The sequence below is a fragment of the Leptonotus elevatus genome, chromosome 7 (assembly GCF_054856555.1).
Source record: "Leptonotus elevatus isolate MCC_2025b chromosome 7, RoL_Lele_1.0, whole genome shotgun sequence".
Classification (NCBI taxonomy): Eukaryota; Metazoa; Chordata; class Actinopteri; order Syngnathiformes; family Syngnathidae; genus Leptonotus; species Leptonotus elevatus.
This window is the reverse complement of record NC_141245.1, coordinates 3,763,581-3,784,066: the sequence shown is the minus strand read 5'-3', so window position 1 is coordinate 3,784,066 and position 20,486 is coordinate 3,763,581. Positions and strand designations below refer to the sequence as shown.

Here is a 20,486-nt window from a genome sequence, read left to right as displayed (position 1 = left end):
TACCCGTATCGTCCTACCCCTAGAGTCTATACAGAAGTGGGATGTGGGTTGAGTCAGTGTTTCATCCATTTAAGTGGACGTCAACCTTAAACATTTCTTGACAATAATATGTTGTATGTAACCTCACTAGTCTAAACATGACATTCTGATTAATATTACATTTGTGGAATAAGAGTTATGAAGCAAAAGCCAGCCGTTTTTATCCATCTCAGGGGTGGCCATTTTTGCCGCATGCTGTCGACTGAAGACGACATCAATGTTGCTCAGGACTCAGGCAACGACCAATCACAGCTCACCTGTTTTCTGAAGCTGAGCTGCGATTGGTTGTTACCTGAGACCTGAGCAACATTAGTTGGGTTTCCATTCAGCCATTTTTATTAGAATTTTCAAGAAACGCAAAAATAAAACTGAATGGAAATGCTTGAAATTCGAAAAAGGGACCAAAATTCGCAAGTTTTTACGCTTTGAGGGGGTGAATTTGGAAGCGAAAAAATGCGAATTTTGGCTATGGAAACAGGTTTTATATAAACATAACCGCTGACAAGACCAGATACACGTCACACGTTTTGACCAGATATTACGTCACACGTACGTTTGTAGTCACAAAGCAATGGCGGACGATAAATAAGGTATGTTTGGGGGTACGACGAAACTGAAATATTTTTGGAATTAATTAAAGAAGCGAATATTAATGCAATTTGAGTTGGAAAACAGCAAAGAAACGCTATGGTTTATCAAGAATTACAAAAGCAAACTCATACGATGTCATTGCATGGCGCAGTCGCTTCCTGTTCTTCTTCTTTTAAATTACTGGTGAATCACATCTCTACGGTGTATACCGCCACCTACAGCGGTGGGTCCCCTCTCAATATTTGCAAAAGAAGAACAAATGGAAACGGCCATAAGTCGCATGTCCGTTTTGCACATTTTCAGTAAATTTGCTTAAAACATTTTCAACAATTGGATGGAAACACCTCTCCTGGTGTCATCTTGAGTTGACAGCAAGTGGCAAAATGGCCGCTCCCTGAGATGGATAAAAACGGCTCGATAACTTAACTCATATTTCACTAACATAATATTAACCAGAATACCATATTTAGACGAGTGGGGTTGCATAGAACATATTATTGTCCCCCAAAAAATCCCCTTTAAGTGCAGTGATAAGCTAACTGCATCTGCAGAGTTGCAGACTCTGTGTCAGTCTTTCATGGTGACTCTGCATTTAATGGTTGATCTACGTTCCCTCCCTCCACCGATGGTCACAAGCTGTGGGTCATGACCAAAAAACAAGATCACAGTTACTAAGATGGAAGAAGATGGTTAAAAGAATGACCCAACATACTCAAGACTGATTGTGGTATTTAGTGGGTGAATAAAAAATTGCCAGTGCCGTTAGGCGTTCTCTACGACTTTGATTCATTACTGGTTAACTATACAGTATTGAAGTCTTTAAACCACCAGCATGGGACGTCGCTCAAGTGGTAGAGAAGTTGCAAAATTGGGTGTCCATAACTATGGTTGACAGTTGCTATTGAACACTTGGCCGAGACAAAGGTCAAGAAGTCAAGCCCCCCAGTTGATCAATGGGTGTTTTTTCCAAATAGTCAGGGGCCATCAAACACAATCTCAAATACCAGAGGAAGACTGCTTTTGAAGACAATGCAAAGGAGGGGTGTGGTGTTAGACTCTATATTCATGGGAGTAGCAGTTTGAATAAAAATACATTTTTTAAGAATGTTTTTGGTGGTAGATACATGTTTGAATCCTGTTTTTAGAGATAGAGCAATATGTTTTTTTCAGGGCCAATATTGATGCCGATAAGTGTAGTCAAGGAGGCCGATAACCGATATTTGAAGCCGATATTCATTTCCAGTAAAAAAAAAAGAAAAAAGGGGGGGGGGGGATATTGGCGTCATAATGTTTTTAAAATGCAAATGTCAATCTTGACTTTGTTGTAATGTCTTAAAGCATGTTTATTGACCAATTTTTCACAGTTTTCAAAATGTATGTTTTTTTTTTTTTATCTTAGACAATAGACTTCATTTTAAATTTCCAAATAAATGTTGAGGGAGCTCCCAAGATTAACAGTACATCTTAAAAAGTTAAATGGAAACTTAAACAAGTAAATACAATAGCACTTTATAGTTTTCAACAGTAAATATTTTTTCAAAAAATTTAAAATACCTGAAATCTTAAACTTTCATATTTCTTTATTTTAATTTCAAACAAAAACAAAACGTTCAGAACAATCCCAGGGTCAGCAGCATCTCTTATAAAGTTAATTGCAAATTTAAATAAATAGTTCCCTGCGATTAAAATGGTTTTAGACATACCTTTTATAAGTCGTCAGATTTTTTTTTTTAAAGACCGATATCCGTTAAAATGCCCAGTATCGGCACCGATAATCGGCTTGGCCAATACCACACCACCTCACCGTTCTGTAAAACTAGTTGTTACATCAGCGATATGGTGTCAAATGGGTATTGCACCAATTATTTTTTTTAAACCTTTTGTAAAACTTCTGAACCAAAACTGTACCACTCGCTTTTGAGGACTGACCGTATTGCACTTTGCTAATGACATCACCTCGTGAACAACACTCACATCACAGTGACCAGATGCATAATTGTCGAGTTGACACCTCACAATCACTATAAGTGTCAGTGGTTGGTCACCGATTGCCTGAACAGATGTTCCCTGATCACAACACCCAAGGCTCCCTCTTCCTTTTGTCACAACTAAAGCCAATCCCCCACACCTGAAGGTAAATGGATGCCGCTCCAATCATATCAACCACACAGCCGATTTATTTTCCCCCACCAGGTGGGCAGGGTTACCTCAGCAGCACGGCCTAGCTAGATGTGTTAACCTCATGTAGGTCGCATGACCGTTTCAAAACAGCACAGTACTTCCTCACCTCAAAATTCCACTTGATTATCTGCTGCCGGGACAGTTATTGTCTCCAATTTCTCCAATCAGACCATTCAACAGATAGTAATAATTTTCAGTAATCAGGTTCTAGTCCACTTTAAATGTCACTTTTCCACCACATCGTACCGGTTTAACTTAACTTTTGTTTTATTGTTTGTTTTTCCTTGTTTGTTTCTAATCTGTGAAAACTACAGCCCCCATAAAGTATGTATCTCAATAAAGTATTTTCGAAGCCACAATCATTAAAAATGAAGCTTGTTTCTACTTGTGTCACAAGGCCTGGTTGGGTCACAGTGGCAACCAGGAATAGCAATGTAACAGTAGACAGAGACAGTGAAGTCTGCTTATGTCAGTAGGTGGTGGTGGGGAGGTGTCTGCAAAACTGGACCGCTGTGTGCTGACTGTCTATAAACAGAACTCGCATACACGTGGGAGCAATGTTTGAGCAACTTAAATGTTGAATTTATACTGACCAAGTTGGATTCCAAAAACTTGTTTTGAAGCTGAAATGTTTGAGAGAGATGCAGTTGCTGAGTTTAAACTAAATGTGGACTATAAAAGTGTTTAATACCCCACAACAAAAGCATAATATACCAGAGCTATTCAACAAGTGCAGTATAGGGGACGAGATAAGGAAAATGTCAGTCAATGCATAGTAAATGCAATGAACAAAGATCAAATTGATACATTGCATTATTTGCTTGGGTTTTAATCTACCAATGAGGAAACACAACACTAGTACAAATAGTTGACAGATAATAATTCAAGATAGCTCAATATTATAAACACACAATTGGTGTACTATACTTTAATATGACAACAATCAAGTAAAAGGGAAACTTTTGTCTAATAAGAATTTTGATTATAATACAAATAGTCATAGATAACCACAATGTATCCCACCAAGCATCTTGCAATTATTCATATATAGTGTAGTACAGTGATTGTATATAGTGTTGAGAAGGAAGTTCGTTTTTGACTTTGGCCACTATTAACTATCTGTTCAGACAGCGGACCAAAACATTCAACTGTCATGTTTGGATTATGCACATTTACAAGTAGCAATGTTGTTAACTTTGTATGCATGGTCATAAATGACAAATTACAGTGTTTACATTTTAATTTTAGTAGTTCACTGTTAGCTGTTCTTCTACATTTATTGCAATGTTGAGTCAAAAAAATATTTTAATGATTTTCTCTGTTGATCAGCTTTTTCATTTTAATTTAAAAAATAACTCAATATTTTAATTTTAAAAAATTAAGTACTCCCTAATTACCTTATTTGTCAGTACAGACGCTTTAAAACTGGCAATTTAAAAACAATCTAACGTCATGGTTTCCAGTCTACGAAAAGCATGTCGTACTTGAATGAAGTGGTCCATGGCGCAAAAAACGTTGGGGATTACTGGTCTGTACTATTAATATATGCATTTATGGATTTATACCTTATCACAAATTATTATTACATTCACTCACTAGTTAGTGATACTACTGCAAACATTAGCTAAAGTGCTCTGTTGGTTGTGCCGCTAAAAAAACAACACCTTTTTCAGAAAAAAATTAATAAACTTGCCGACTTGTGACGAATGATGAACGAGGTCATTTAAATATCCCGTCATCCCACAATCCTCGCGTCTTACTTGTCCAGTTTCTATTCATCCTGCCTGACGCTCTGGCTGCTCCGTGTCTCCAGTCAGAGTGGCCAGAGCGTGCTCCAGCACTCGAACGACATATTCCAACAACGCTCTGAGTTTTCGAACAGACGGAGTGGGGTGGCGCGCACTCGAAGTGTATTTCCGAACGGGGTTGTCAATCGCGGCCTGGTTCAATCCCTATCCCCCGTGAATAGCAAGTGTCAACTGTATATGTATTTGGAGTCGCTGATGACTGATGAAGAAGTGCTACATTCACCTGACTTGGCTACAGGAAGTGTGGGTTCAGTCCCCAATCAGTCACAGTGTGAAGTTGAGAGTAAATGGTTGTCTCTGTATGTGCCCTGCGATTGATTGGCGACCTGTGAACCCTGAACAGCATAAGTGGTCTTTTCAAAAATGGATGGATGGATGTATCTGAGCAATGATACAGTATTTATGACTTTGAATTTATACAACACCACAACAGGTTTGAAACAAAAACAACAACAAAAAGAATAAGAATGTGAACTTTCATGTGTTGAAACATTTTCGAACTAACGTAACATTGCCAAAACTACTATTCGGTTTAGGAGTTTCTGAAAGAAAATGTAAATGATATTAACTGTCACCTGACACTGTCAGGGAGGTATTAATTCAACAACAGGTTTCAAAATGTGAAAGTTTCCATTTCAAAAAGTGTAGTTTTCATAGTGTATCCATACTGAAACAAACTGGTATCGTGTGCAACATTTTCCACATAAACAACAAACTAATTTCTGACACTGCATTAAAGCAATAAAGACTACAGATGATAAAACAAGCTCGCTTACTTTAGGTCCAATGAATGAAGGCGTTCGCTCCCTCTGCTGTGTTCATCGCCTTTGCAGCTTTTCAATAAAAAAAACAAAAAAAAACACGTGTCTTCTGATTTAGTGCGACTGATTTTTAGGCAACAACAGCAGTATTTATGGGCTTTGTCCTCGCGTTCTTTTGTTATGATAATTCCAATAAAACCCTATTGACTCATGAATGCTGCAGACACCGGAGCGATCTCAACGGCAGCTGCCTCCTTGTTCACTTGTTACGCGCCGAGTTTACCCACTGCTGCGTACGTGGGCACATCCCACCACCAACTTTAGACGCTTTCAAGTCCTTATCTTCTTTTAGTCCAATGGGCAACAATACGCTTTCTCATCCAAGAGGAGCCTCCTGTGACTGTGACTAACAGCCGGCTTTAAGCACTCCCAGTGCCTGAGCCCGCACAAACTCAAGAGAGAGGGAGAGAGAGAGAGAAGCCGGGTTGTCAGGGGAGGAGCGGAGGGAGGAGCAAGAGGAGGAGACCGGAGGAGGGGGCACAATCAAAGGAGACCCCACAAGAGGAGAGTTGTGTCATGGTGGAGACCAACATAAAGATGATCTACTGCGTAATACAGACGTATGTAATCCTTCATTGTATACAGGCTATTTAGTTTGGCTAAATGTCATGATAAAAGTCAAAATGGAAACAAATTGATCGTGATTTAAACACTATTACGATGCTGACGTGCTCCAGGTGGCGGAGTGGAACCGTCACTTTCCTTCGATGAAGGTTGGCGTGGGTTCGCTTCACCCCTTGGGAGACCATGTTTGTCTGTGTGCATGTTTGTGTGAGTGGAAAAAAAACTAAAGACTAATTACGATGCTGGCCCATAGAAGGATCCCTACATGCTTTCCAATACCTTGTCCGTTAAATACTATTGACATTTGATTTGTTATACACAGTCCTCTTACAAATATAGTTTCTGTTGGATGTATTTTATTTATTTTATTTTCTGTGTTCAATTATATTATTGCTCAATCTATATGTCAAGTAATTTGTTATTTGATGATACATGAGTGAATTGTTTGTTTGTGCATAATTGTTCACTTTATATATATATATATATATATATATATATATATATATATATATATATATATATATATATATATATATATATATATACATTGTTATTAGTTACTCAATATTTTGATGAGTAACGCAGTGCAATTACAGCATATATATATATATATATATATATATATATATATATATATGCTGTAATTATATATATATATATGCTGTAATTGCACTGCGTTACTCATCAAAATATTGAGTAACTAATAACAATGTATATATATATATATATACACATACATACAGTTCCGAACATCAGGGCATTTCTGATACTTCCCCAATGCAACGCAATGCAAATGCTTCCTTTATACGCGGTGAAAACAGTAGATTGTATTGCTTTTGCCTTTAACTATCATACAAACCACACAGATTCTTATGGTAGTCAAAAGACATCTCATCACATTTTAAAATCAAAATAATCCTCACAAATGAAATTACAAAGATTTAATACTTTTCAATGAGCGGAGAGATTTCTTTCACCGAATTGACCGACATTTTGACTTGTGACGTCATCTCGGAATTGTCAATTGGCACTGTTCACTATGCTTATTTCGATACAGGAGTTTTGCTCAAATTCAGTTGATTTTAATTTCCATTTAGAGCAGTTTTTTTGAAAATGATTAAAACTGACAAATTTAAATTTATTAAGTAGATTATTTGTCAACATTGCTTCTTGCCAATAAATTTGAAAACATTAGGAAACCTGTTTTTTTTCCGCTCTCAAATAATTAATACGTCATGCAATAAGCAGAACAACTGAGAAAAATGTGCCAAATTTTCACTGCCTGTGACAAACAACGTATTCCCTGTTTCTGTCGATTCTTGTTTGATGTTAATTGGTGGACTGAATCACTGAAGTCTTATCAGTAACATCAGTAATTTCACAATTTACTCCTTTGGCAAATAATCAGGAGCCAACATTCCAACCAGCATGCAGAAGAATCTTACACAGCCACAACAGCCTGGCACCTCCTCATGCTGGTCACCAGCCTCGTTAAACGTCCTGTTAAATGTCATTCTACTCCTCTACCATGCCCAAAATAAGATTCTGTGGGGGTGCGCATCAACTGTCATCTTGAAGGACAGAGATGGAAAGAATCTCATCCTGATATTTCTATGTATTGAGATTTCCTTCACTGATAGCAACTTTCCTTTTTTGCATGATGCTGATGCCAACCACAGCTGACTGGACAAAGAAGAGTCAATGGTAACATCAGATTAACACTTTAGACCCGTAGATGGTCCAAGCTGACATGACATATTTGCTTGTCTACACCAATAATTGAATGATGTTAACATTTTTATTTTTAGTTTATGATTGGATCCTAACTAACCAATCACAGTCGTAAGTTGATTTGCATGATTTTCATGTTAAAAAATGTTGCATATAAGCTTGGTAAGCTTACAAAACGTTACAGCCATATTATCCTGACGTCCACTATAACTAAAAACATGAGATAACCCCCCCCCCAAAAAAACGTCTTTTTTTAAAATAAATAAATAAATGTTGTTCTTATGTGGAAAAAGAGTCAAAATCAGCACGCACAAAAAAAATAAGATTTTTTTTTTGTCCAGCAGAAAAAATACAGGTCTGAAGGGGTTAACCTGTTTAGCACAGGCAGTAAAGATTTGGTATAAAAAATATAGATACAACATACATACTAACTTGTGCTACTCACCCCACAAATTCCTGTTCCTTACAAGTAGAAACAATAAACAAAATGGCTTTCTTACTGCACAAATTCAACTGGACAAAAAGCTAAGACAACTAATTCACCGAACATGTAATTCAGACATTTTTATTTTGTTCTTTTTTATTTGCTATACACTTACAACAAACATACAGCAATATTGACACAATAGTATAACATTGACATTATCATTATAAATGGACACTCAGTAGTAAGACTCAAATCAAAATTTGTTTGTTTAACTAGTGCGCTTAAAGATCACGTAATGCTGTATGACTGGTAAAAATGAGACAGGCTTACTGTAATAATTTTCTCAATCCAATCATTGGCTATTCTTAGTAAACCGCCAGCCAACACTGGAGGAAGATGATGAATAATTAAAGTAGACCAATAACATCAAAGTGTACAGTATTGTTTTCATTGCATCGCTTAGTGCTGGTGTCAGCCTGTAGTATCCATGGATATGATTTAAAAGTGTATTATTCAGATTGTTATCACTTGCAGTCCCAAGTGTAGTTCATCCACTGTAAACCTGCACTCTGACCGTGGCACCCAGTTAAAGTGCATTGGAAGCATGTCACAGATGCCAGAGACAGATCTGATGTCTCTATATTATTAGCAATGTGAGTGTCGAGCATGTAAAGATGCATTTAAGTGTTAGTGTGCAAAGTAAAACAACCAGGGAAAAAAAAACTCATTACTGTGAAATTTGGCCAACAAAGAATTGCTGTTGATAAAAGCCAGAAATGCTTTGCATGAGTGCTGTAATTGCACTGCGTTACTCATCAAAATATTGAGTAACTAATAACCATCAATGTCTGATTTGTTTCCTGTACTACAAACCACGACACCACTATGTCAACAACATAAAATACCTCCTTAATGACACTCCTTATCTCTTCCCATATAACAGAAGTTTTGATTCTGACAGTGAAAGCACTTCTGTGGAAACAGTATAAAAGCATTATCTCTACACGTTGTTTGCCCAGCCAAGTTGAATGTTAAGCTGATCAGTGGATTTGCGTTCAGTCACGTCTCACTATTGACTCAATATTAGTTGATACAGGAGGTCCTACAATAAAAACAGTGAAGTTTTTGTGAGGGAGAAAAATTATACAGAAGAAAATCCACACCCTGTGAGCAGTGACTAATGATGAGCATTCCTACAAAAGCTGGAAATGCACTGAGCTCTGATGTAAATGTCTAAGAATGTTACATGACTAAGTAGGCAGGTAGCTCAGTCAGTATGTAGTTCCTCTGTATGGCGGTATGGGATTTTTTCTAATAGGTTTTTGGTGAGCTAACAAATACACACATGCACGCACGCACGCACGCACATGCACATACTCACCCACATACAAAAAAAATAATAATAATAAAATATATATATAAAAATATATATATAAAAAAAAAAAAGAGCAATGATGATGACATTACCGAATGAACAATACTGAGCTCTTTAGAAAAAAATAAAAATAATGTAGTTCCTCTACTGCTGGTCATGGGTTACTCTTTACTTTCTTCCGCCTCTATTAGCTGCACTTTGAACCAGGATCCAGTTACAACTGTGATTGGGCATTACTGAACTTCATAAGTGGGGCGTGAGGAGGGGCTGTGGGGTTCAACTGCCTTGGCAGGCACACACATACAGTGTGGCTGTAAAGCATCAATGCAAAATTAAGTGCAAAAAATAAAATAAAAAACATAGTCCATAAGTGCGTATTGTTCTGTGCCGAGCATACTGAATGCTTCTGTTTATATAACTATACAACATTGAAAATATTTGTTCTCCTCTGGACACATGTAATACCTATTAACTTCATAAAGACACATGGCCCTCTAGTCAATAGCTACTTCAAAGAGCTGACTGTGCTTTATTGAATGGAGCAACTTCCCTTGCTGAGTCAGCAAATGTTTATAATAATGAATTTACTCTTCTAGTGTACTATGGACTTCGATTGTGGCAATCAATAATATAGTAATTATAAATGGATTGCTTAAACTGACTTCATCTCAAAGACCAGAATGCATCTAGAGTCACCACAGGTGTATTAACATAACATTACACCACAGCAACAGGGTTGGGACCAAGCTTTTTCTTAATGAGACCCCCAAAATCTGATACTATTTCAGAAGCTTGCAAATTTTTCAGTCACATTCAACCTTCCTTAACCTTACACACAGAAATGATCTGCAGAAAAAGATGGCCAGCGTGAAAGCAGCTTAGATTGAAGTCTTACCCTGGGACAAGCGGATCGGTTGTGTCACTTGGAGTCCATCAACAGCACACAGGTTCCCGCATGGATGTAACATGATGACCCCTGACCTATTCTGTATGTAGCAATGTTGAGCTTCCACCCCGGGGCCTTGGATGTTGATATCCACAGGACCATGACCAACAGTTGTGCGGCCTGATGGGAAGAAGAAAGCATTGTACTGATGGCTGATGTGAGGAAAATGTTCTAGTAGCATATGATATACAGTATGTGGTAAATCCTAATTTTACACTTAAAGCACGTAACTCAATAACCATACTATCTTGTAAAGAATTGACATGTCTGTACATATGCATAGGCTACAGTTTATGGTTGTACCAGTAAAACAGTCTTGGATATATATGTATGTGTATGTGTGTATATATATATATATATATATATATATATATATATATATATATATATATATATAGTCACTCAAGATAATGAGCTTGAAAATGGTATGGTGTAGTGATGTGACAATAACGACAATATTATTATAATTGCCACAATAGCGTCATCGTCATGTCACGATATTAAAAGCAGCACATCTTTTTAAAAAGTCAGGTTGATTTCAATTTTTGCAGTTCTAGCACCCTCTGATGGCTAGTTTTTTAGTGCAGTTTAATTTTCTTAAGGGATGTTTTGGCCCTTCAACACTGTTTAAAATCCACCCCAATCGTCAAATGAAGGAGAACGTAATATGCTTGTGAACCGAGTCAAAAACGTGTGTTGGGTTTTTGGAATTTTGTACTGAAGACGATCAAAAATGGTTGGGCAAACTTTAAAAACAAAAAAGGCTCCAGGCTGGCAGACGGCCTCACAAAATGGCACAGGTATGTGTCAAGAAACACACCCTGTGTACCAGCCTGAATACACACACGCACACACACACAGAAACACACATAAAGGGAAGGAGGTGCAGACAAAGAGCCACACAGCAGAGGTATTATAGTGAAAAGGCAGACAAGGCCAAAAGGTTACACATGTAGAAACCCGCCAACAAACACTGAAAGAAAGTAGACAGTGAGGTGATAACAAGCAAAGTAACTAACTGACTGGAGTGTTGTGCACGGCAGCAAATTTTCACGATAACGCCAAGGTGGACAAAATCCTCACCCTCAGGGAGAGGCAGTAGAGTGATGGCAACACTCAGACGTCCGCTTCCTAGGCTGACTAGATGTGGGCGCTCCGCCTGCAACTTCAGTCCCTTTCCAGTCTTGATCAGATCCAGTGGAGTGCTCTGTTGAGGAAGACCAAGACAAGAAACCGATTTAAATATTCAGAATTGTACTTACTAGGTTGTAGATCATTTTAAAGGCAATTTTATGATGAAATATACACAGAACTATGCAATTTTTCTCTTTAAAAATGTGAAAGTATAAAGTATACTGAAACATCATCATTCATGTCTAATTTATTTCAACATACATGGCAATATAGTGTATCACCTATAATTTGAAGTAGGCACAAAAGGAGCATGCAATTAAATAAAAAGCCGGTACTAAAGTACAAAAAATAACTTGTTGGACTTGGAACTGGACCAAGCCAGTTGTCGTGTCCTGACAATTAGCTCAAAGTGCTTCACCGTGACACAAGACGTTGACTTGTGAATGCTTCACTAATGCATCCAATTTAAAGAGGTTTACTCGTCATGCACGGCAATGAGAGGAGGCGCCTTCATCAATGTCTTCACTATAAGAAGTGATTAGAAGAGATGGCTGCTCTATTTACACATTCCTCAACACACAGGGAAATATGTGCCCGATTATGTGTGTTTGTCTGTGGGGGTGTTGCAATAGAATCAGAGCTCCACAATGAACAAACATGGCATTGCTGGCTCGTGATAAGTGTTTTCAAGAATTGGAACTTAAATCTATTTTCTTTTTATTCAGATTGCAGCTCACATGGGCAGAATTTGTTGTTGTTATTCCTCTATTCTGTATTAGTGTGTGATTTGGGAAAAACATGTTAGATGTGTGTAGCATAACTAATAATTTAGTTAGTGTTAGTGGGAATGAGGACGAGAGAGTGATGGGAAAGCAGGAATGCAGTTATTGTCTCTGCCACAGAGCGCTGCTGCTCCCATGTGGCACAGTTTGCTTTAGCTTCAAATCAACGGCCTATTACCAGGTGTGTATGAGCTAATAAGTTACATTACATTTGTATTATCATAATCATTCAATTATTATATGTATATATGGAGGACCAAAAATACCAAAATAAAAAATAAATACAGTGAAAATAGAAATGGATATAAAAAATATAATTAAATAATTAAATGCAAACACATAAATATAAATGGAAATAAAACCAACAAAAAATTGCTTAGAACTGACCCCTCATTTGACTAACATTTGATAACGGATTTCATCCTGACAATAAATGAATAAATATGAGAGCAGAGCAGAGCCTTTTTATTGATTGATTGATAATTAAATATATTTATATATTTATTTCTTTTCACATTTATTTTTATATTTTGAATCTCGTTTTTTTATTTTTATTTATTTATTTGTACTTTTATTTTTTATTTTTTTAGGTATATCTATATAGTTTGTTGTTTTTATTGCCATTCATATTTATTTTTTGTATTTAATTTTTGAATTATATTTTTATATCGGTTTTTATTTTCACCTTTTTTTATTTTAAATTTTGTCTTTTTTTGTCCTCCATATGTATTATGTTTTATATACATTCTGTTGAGGTTAGCACTCTATTCAAAACTCATCTATACTGATCAAAATTTCTTAGTATGATTTAAAAAAAGACTTCTTGAAGCTGTAATGTCAGACTCCTTACTGATGAATAAGTTGTTTCAGAAATGTGTTGAAATGTTTCAGTCCAAGACACTTGTCCAAAGCTGTGATCTCATTTCAACGCATTAGACTGAAAATGCAATAATGGTGGATGTATTTCTTCCCCTCTAATCGCTATCAACAGTTTTTATTGTGTCAGTTCACTAACACCTATTAATTAATTGTGTTAAATTAAATAAGAAATGATAAGAATTAATTAACTGTTCTTTTCTCTATGTCCTATATTTTCAACATATTCAATTTATGGCTTCAACTAATCACTGACTCAGATGGGAAATTCCTATTTCAACCTGCTGACATGCAATATGTTTTCAGCACACGTCTGACTGGCTGGCAATTCAAGGAATTATATTAATTCAGTTCAAATAAGAAGAGGGAGAACAGAGAACCAACACTTAAGATTTACAGTACTGCAATCAAAGAGTATTCATCTTCTTTTTACTACTATTTTACTCTCTAAACTCACACCTAACATATATCTCTGACACATGCTCCAAACTCACCTTCAACACCTGGCGGGCTTGTGCACCACTCTCTGGTGCATTCCTGTTCAGGCGGTCCATGTCCATCGAGATGTCTGCGGCTCCCTGACTCACATGAATATCCTGAGTGAGGAAATTAAAGTTTAGTTTTCATTTTATGTTTTATTGTCCAGACAATAATAATGAAAAACAAAAGTTGCAAGGGTGACTTCGGTTTTGTAACTGGTTGGGTCTTTTTTGGTTGGGAAAATACGCACATCCACCTGTCCCACCCACCACAAACTTTACAATGAGAGCCAATACACAAGCTTTCACAGCCTTCCCAGATACAAGAATGCTGTAAGAAACCTACTCATGGAGTAATATTTTGTGGCTGTGGTGTATATTATATTGTGAGGTGTTTGTGGTGATGTGGTCAACAAAGTTTTACCAGAGATGAAAAAAAACAACCTTTTCAAGAAGATTTTTTTTTTTGCGCTGATTCCAAATCTGCCCTCATTTTTTCCTCTAGTGGCTTTCACAACAATAATAATAATAATGACAATAATGTCATTTCATGATATATTTAGCAATATTTATGAATTAAAGTTATAATTCACTTCAATTCTACAACATTGCAACCTGCATCAACAATAGTGAATTCAAAAATATTTTCAAATCTGCCCACAATTGTGCATTTGCATGCACAATTCAGGTTTATTCCCATTTTCAAGAAGAAAGCATAATTTAACAGATTGGAGTTAAAATGATTTCTCCTCTCTGTACTGTCCCTTCCTCTAAGACGCGATATCAGGCCAAATAACATCTTGCCACTTTTTTAACATACATCTCCTTCCACATAATTCATTCGATTCACAACATTCCGATTTCAACATATTCCAAATATTCTCATCATGGGGGGTATTATTTTTGTCATTAAAATTTTTTTTTTCCAAATTCAACATTTTCAACCCAAAATTCCCCATTCGTTTCCAATGGGACATTCAGCATAACAGATTCACACCATTGCCATTCTAAATACAAAACATTCATCTCATTCAATTCACCTTGGGAAGGATTTTCAACATGCCAAAAATTCCTATGCACAAAAAAACATATTCAACAACTTGACCATTAAATTTCTCATATAAAAATACCTACTGGTATTTATTCATATTTAACAAAACAGGACATTAAACAACGCAGATTTGCATCATTCGTATTCAAATCCTAATGTTAAGCTCATTCCATTCACATTGGGAACGATTTTCAACATGACAACATTTCCACGCTATACAAAAAATAAAATAAAAATAAAAATCCTCATTCACTCCCAGTGACACATTAGAAAAACACTAATTTCATTGAATATCACTTCACATCAATATCCTTACATATCACTAACATTCCACTTCCATTTTTCTATTTTACATTTCAGCCTTCATGAAGTGTCCATTTAGTGCAAAAAGTGAACTAAGAATAGTGTGCAGTGCTGATTAAATTGTTTTCATGTGTCCCATTGCTATTATTTAAGAGTTTAAGAGAGATTTGTACTTCTTGCTTGACCTCTTAAGATGTGATTCATGCTGACAGGACACACACGCACGCTCCATATGGTAGAGGGTATTTAGCTGCATGCAGGCCACTGAGGAGGTAACACGTAGACTCATTTAAATCCCTTGCGCTAGGTCACACATTGGAAATCAGCCACCTTGGCCTGCTCTTTTGGCTCTAAGCTACAACGAAAACACAAAAACGGACTCACTGTACAAAAATCCCTTTTGCGCCATCACTCTATTTCCACAATGTCAACATATAAGAAGTGGCCATTAATATTCATGTTAAGTGGTGCGATTCTGTTTAGAGCGGATTATATGTGAGAAAACATTTAAGTGATTTGTGGTGGAAGCCAAAGTCAAGGTTAGAAAAGACATGATTGATACAAACAGGGAATGGGAGTACAGTATTTGCATGCCTGAAATGATATGCAGCAGAGTAGGAAAGTATGTTTCTAATGTTCCCTGCCCTCCAGATAACGAAACCCTGCTGTAACATCAACATATTTCCTCTGCAGACAGACCCAATAGTCTGTTGAGTCAGCACTGAACAGCCAATCACAAAACAGGTTGAAAGAGTTTCATAATTCAACTACTTCATGCAATAATGAACCAGAAAAGAGGAGGATCATGGAAGCCCTCAGGTTACATGTGGTCCTAATATAGTCTTCTAGTCAAACGGTGATAATTACCTTATTCCAATTGTCCAGCAAATGCAAAGTCACCATGGTTGACCTGTTGCCGGCTCAATCCTGTCAGTGTGACCTCGATTAAACCGGACACAAAATAAAGGCAGGGCAAATTCAGCAACGCTGCTCCTTTCTCATGAAGCAGAGATTGTCTGTTTGTTGGAAATGCCTCTTCTTTGTCTCAAACGGCTAGCATAGCAGTATCCTCAAACTCTCAGGAGGTGGACCTGTTGCTGCTTGCTCCACTTTACTAAAGACAATCTACATTCCTGGCTGGAAGCTTCAAAGGCGACAGGAAGAAAGTGACATATGGGCCCACGCGCGTGCGTGGAGAGAGAGAGAGAGAGAGAGAGAGAGAGAGAGAGAGAGAGAGAGAGAGATACACAAAGAAAGAGAGAGATACACAAAGAAAGAGTGGGATGCATTCATAAATGATGTGATGGACATGTAAAAGTATGAAGATGGAGGGGTGAATTAATAAACAAAATAACCCAAGCTGTCTAATCAGACCCGTCGCCAGAGCCCAGGCACATGAAATGTATGAGGGGGGCATTATTATTATGCCAAATATTATGAATACCCTACAGACAGCATTAACTTGCCCTATATATTTGGATAAATTCACATAGTACTGCCGTGCATTCATCCACTGAATGGCGCCCGCTGACCAGTTTTATCAGCATTTACATTACATACACATACCATAGATGGCAACGCCGTCGTGAGTACGTTGACGCAACAGCCATATTGGATGAGGCAAAATGAAGCTATTTGTAAAGATGCCTTGTTCACTTTCTCCTTGGAGATGTATCATCACGCCACAACTGATTGGATTAACAAGGAACAGGTACCATTGATTACATTATCCCCTTCTAACTCAATCTTACTAATTATTTGCCCATTTAATGGCCAATACAACTGCCACATCCAATATGGCGAATGTGCTGACATCGTTTAGAACGGGCCACCAGTTTGAACGGTGTCTGCAGCAGAATTAAAAAGAAAAAAGGAAAGCAAAATCCAACCTCATTTTAGATGCCCAAACCATATGTGGCTCTTGAGGTTTCTTTTTTCAAGTGGCTCTTTAGTTGCTGACACTAATGTAGTTTGTAGTATGTCCCTCCTCACTTGTCATACGCTGGTCTTGTGCGCCAGAACTCGGAACTCCTTATTTACAACTACGTACATGTTATACAGACATGTCTTGCCTTCATACACAATACCAAACCAAAAAACTTCACTTCAGCTTCACTTTGAAAAATGTACATGACTCTTGCACGCCAACATTGACGTATTTGTCGCATATAAGCCAGCGTAGGCTTACCTTATTTTCAGTAAGGCTGTGATGGCTGTTGCAGGTAAGACCGGCCATCAATCAAACAAAATCACACCATTATTTCTTCATATTGCGACGTCTTGCTAGAATGCCGCCAGCAAACATTGTTTGAGATCATCACCCTTTTTATTTGTCTTGAACAAACGGCCGTAGCCGACACCGAAAACAAGAACAATTTAGGAGCAGCGAGCGGCAACTAACCTTGCTCTGCAAGCTGAATTCTCACGGTATTTGTGAGTTCACAAACTCACGAGAATACAGCTTGTACCGAGCCCATTGATTTCCACTGATCACCAATCACAGAGCGACACCGGGGGGAAACAAACAAACCTAACAGGGACGAATGGACGCTGCAATTAATTCTGTTCTCGCAGTTTTACTCACCGTTTCCTTGTTGAATGTTGAACAGAGAGAGGCACTTCGTGTATTTTTAGCTGGTAAGACGACATTTTCATCCGTTGCCGTGATTGGTCAAAACAAACAAAGGGGGGCTGGGTTGGGGTGGATGGAGGGTGGGGGGGCCGTGGGGGAAGCGGGGGCTGTGGACCGGTGGGGTGCCTGGCGGGCCTGCCATGCCCCGTCCTGCTGCTTTGGGTTGGGGGCGTGGGACGTGTTGGGGTGGGGGCGCTCCTGGCTCCTGGGTTTGCTCTCCGGCCGGTGGCCCCTGCGGGGCCCAGGGGTTGTCCCTTGGCGCCTGGGGGCCCCTGGGGGGTTGTGCTTGCTCTGTCCCGGCCGGGGTCGACGGCTCCCCTCTTTGGTAGAGGTTTTCATGCATGCCAGATCCACCACACCAGCATCTATCGAAATTCAAACACAATCTGCTTCTTCCTCTGGTCGTTGAATCGGTGGAGGCTGGTGTCTGTGGATCTCACTCTGCTTCGTCTGTCCTTCCTTCCTTCCTTTCCTCAGTCTCTCCTTTGGTCTCTTGAGGTCTCCCTAATTTGTTGGAATTTAGATGTTTCTGGGGTTGGTGAAAGACTCTGGTTGGTAACCCGGTGGGTAGTAGGTAATGTCTGGTCGGTGCTAGATTTCACTTTCCTTTCTTTTCTTTGATCCTTCCTCGGGTCTCCTGACAACCTCACGACTCTAGCTGGATTCTGAAGTATTCGGTTTAGGTGAACGGTATGGGATTTTTAATAGGTTTTAGGTGAACTAATAAATACACACTCACACGCACGCAAACATGCACACCCACACACACACACATGCACATACTCAACCACATACAAAAAAATAAAAATAAAAATAAAAGAGAGCAATGACGATGACATGTCAAATCTGTAAAATTACCGAATGAACAATACTGAGCTCTCCAGAAAAAAGAAAAAAAAGAGCACAGTGCCGCATCGTCCAATCAGCTCAACGTATTGTACAGAATGTCCCGCCTTTCCCGAGCAATACATCGTGGAGCAGTCCCAGATTGATATTGTGGAGAACTCCCAATGAGTGAATCACAATATCAATCTGGCTATTCCCAGGTGAAGCAGTAGCACATGTTCTTATTTGGTCCCAAATGGGCCAGAGCCTATCCCAGTATAGTTGTACATTTCGTGGTCGACTTGTGGCTGTTTGGGATTGTACATTGTGGGATTTCTTTATTATTGTAATTCCTGTACAGTAAATTCTGTAGAGTAAATTTGACTCAATTTAGAGTGGGATCAAATAAACTCAGTTTTAGAGTAATATTTACACTTGGAAGAGAGTAAAATAAAGAATTGAAAAAATAAATGAATTAAAGTCACTCAGGGGTTGAGGAACAAACTCACGACCTCCAACTTGGGAGACAGCCGATCTACTCCTTGAGCCATGCAGCTCCTGCTATGTTCTAGTATATCGCTCATGTCATCTGGAATCTCCTAACTCCAAAGGAAAAAACATTGTTTTTGGTCTTGGAGTTAGTCACAGTTTTTTTTTTTGTATGTTATTGTGTTACTGTTAAAAAAATAAAAAATAAAACTTGTTTAAAATTTTATTTGTAGTTGTGGGATACATTATGGCTTTTTCCATTTCGGGTTATTCTATGTCTATATTCTACTGTACTATAAAAATTGCAAATGGATGCTGAGAAACAAAAGATAAACCATGACAATTAGTCACTTGAATGCTACTTCAATGAAATTTGTTGAAGGAAGAATTATTATTTTTTTAAACTAATAAAATAAAATAAAATAATTAAAATGTCATCAAAGGTCCCATTCCTTAATGTCCTTTTATTGGGTTTGTAAGATAATTTGGGTTGGAAATGGAATGGCAAGGATGCTTTTTTTCAGGATTTTTATTTATTTTTGCAATAATTTCATTCTTAAATTAGCTCTGGGCGTAAGATTTTCAATAAAGCAGCACCATAAATAAAAACCAAGAATAAAGTGGCTGAAATTATTTGCTCAATTGGTCCCTTTGATGAAAGTGGCAAGCATCACTCATGTACATTTGGACAACAACTTGCAAGTTTCACTCTTAAAGCCATCCTTAGGTACATTTAAAAGGATAAATACAGCTAATTGTTGTAAAACACAAAATGTGCATAATTACTGCTTGTGTCTTGCTTGCTTGAACCCGAAACATGAATTTTTTGCACACCATTTAGACACAGCATGTACAGTAGCAACAACCAAATGAGCATGTACTTGAGCAGCAAATCTATGTCACAACAACGGCAAAAAAAGATCTGCTCGTTTTGCAAGTCATAATGGTGTAGATTAATAACAAAGCAGGCAATCATCAATTTAGTGCTATGTGGGAGGTTTGTTCCCACCACACCAAAGCTGTTGGCTGTGGGAGTTGACTTCAACAGCTTGTCTCTCGCTCAGAAACCCTCCATCACTACATTCTTTTCTTTCCCTTTCTCTCTCACTTCATCTCTGCTCTCATGCCAGTCCAGAAAGCCTCCCATTGTTTGCAGACTAGGCCTGTTTCTCCTCTCATGCATGAGGGGAAAACTTTTCAAATTTGGATTATGAAAGCAAGGGGGAGGCTCAGCATTTAGCTGGAATGCAGAGGAGAAAAAGAAAGGGAAGGAAAGAAGGAGGATGCACTGCCAAATATGTAGACGGGCTGATACTGTGGCTACAGCTGATACTACATGAATGCAGCACTACAGTCAGACTACAGTCTTTACAGGCACTTTGCACTATTCATGCTGGTTGCCTTTGATGAGATGTTTTTCATAGACAAACGC

The 20,486-nt window shown here is 38.0% G+C and overlaps 1 protein-coding gene and 1 long non-coding RNA gene across 18 annotated transcripts in view; one reads left to right on the top strand and one right to left on the bottom strand.

The window, feature by feature from the left end:
• Nucleotides 1–20,486, bottom strand: part of phldb1b (pleckstrin homology-like domain, family B, member 1b) — a 107,112-nt gene that overhangs the window by 71,545 nt on the left and 15,081 nt on the right. For 14 of the 17 annotated variants that reach the window (XM_086079748.1, XM_086079750.1, XM_086079751.1 and 11 more), the window contains 3 exons: nt 13,770–13,871; nt 11,567–11,690; nt 10,433–10,603 (listed from right to left, as the gene is read on the bottom strand). In XM_086079748.1, the coding sequence (XP_085935874.1) occupies nt 10,433–10,603; nt 11,567–11,690; nt 13,770–13,871 (397 nt within the window). Of the gene's footprint in view, nt 1–5,395; nt 5,827–10,432; nt 10,604–11,566; nt 11,691–13,769; nt 13,872–15,975; nt 16,255–20,486 lie in introns of those variants that run through there. The other 3 variants (XM_086079757.1, XM_086079766.1, XM_086079763.1) reach the window with 3 other exon arrangements.
• LOC147170400 (uncharacterized) lies at nt 5,938–10,682 on the top strand. The gene is made up of 3 exons (XR_015095489.1): nt 5,938–6,000; nt 7,684–7,708; nt 10,377–10,682. It is a non-coding gene; the product is annotated as an uncharacterized LOC147170400 (long non-coding RNA).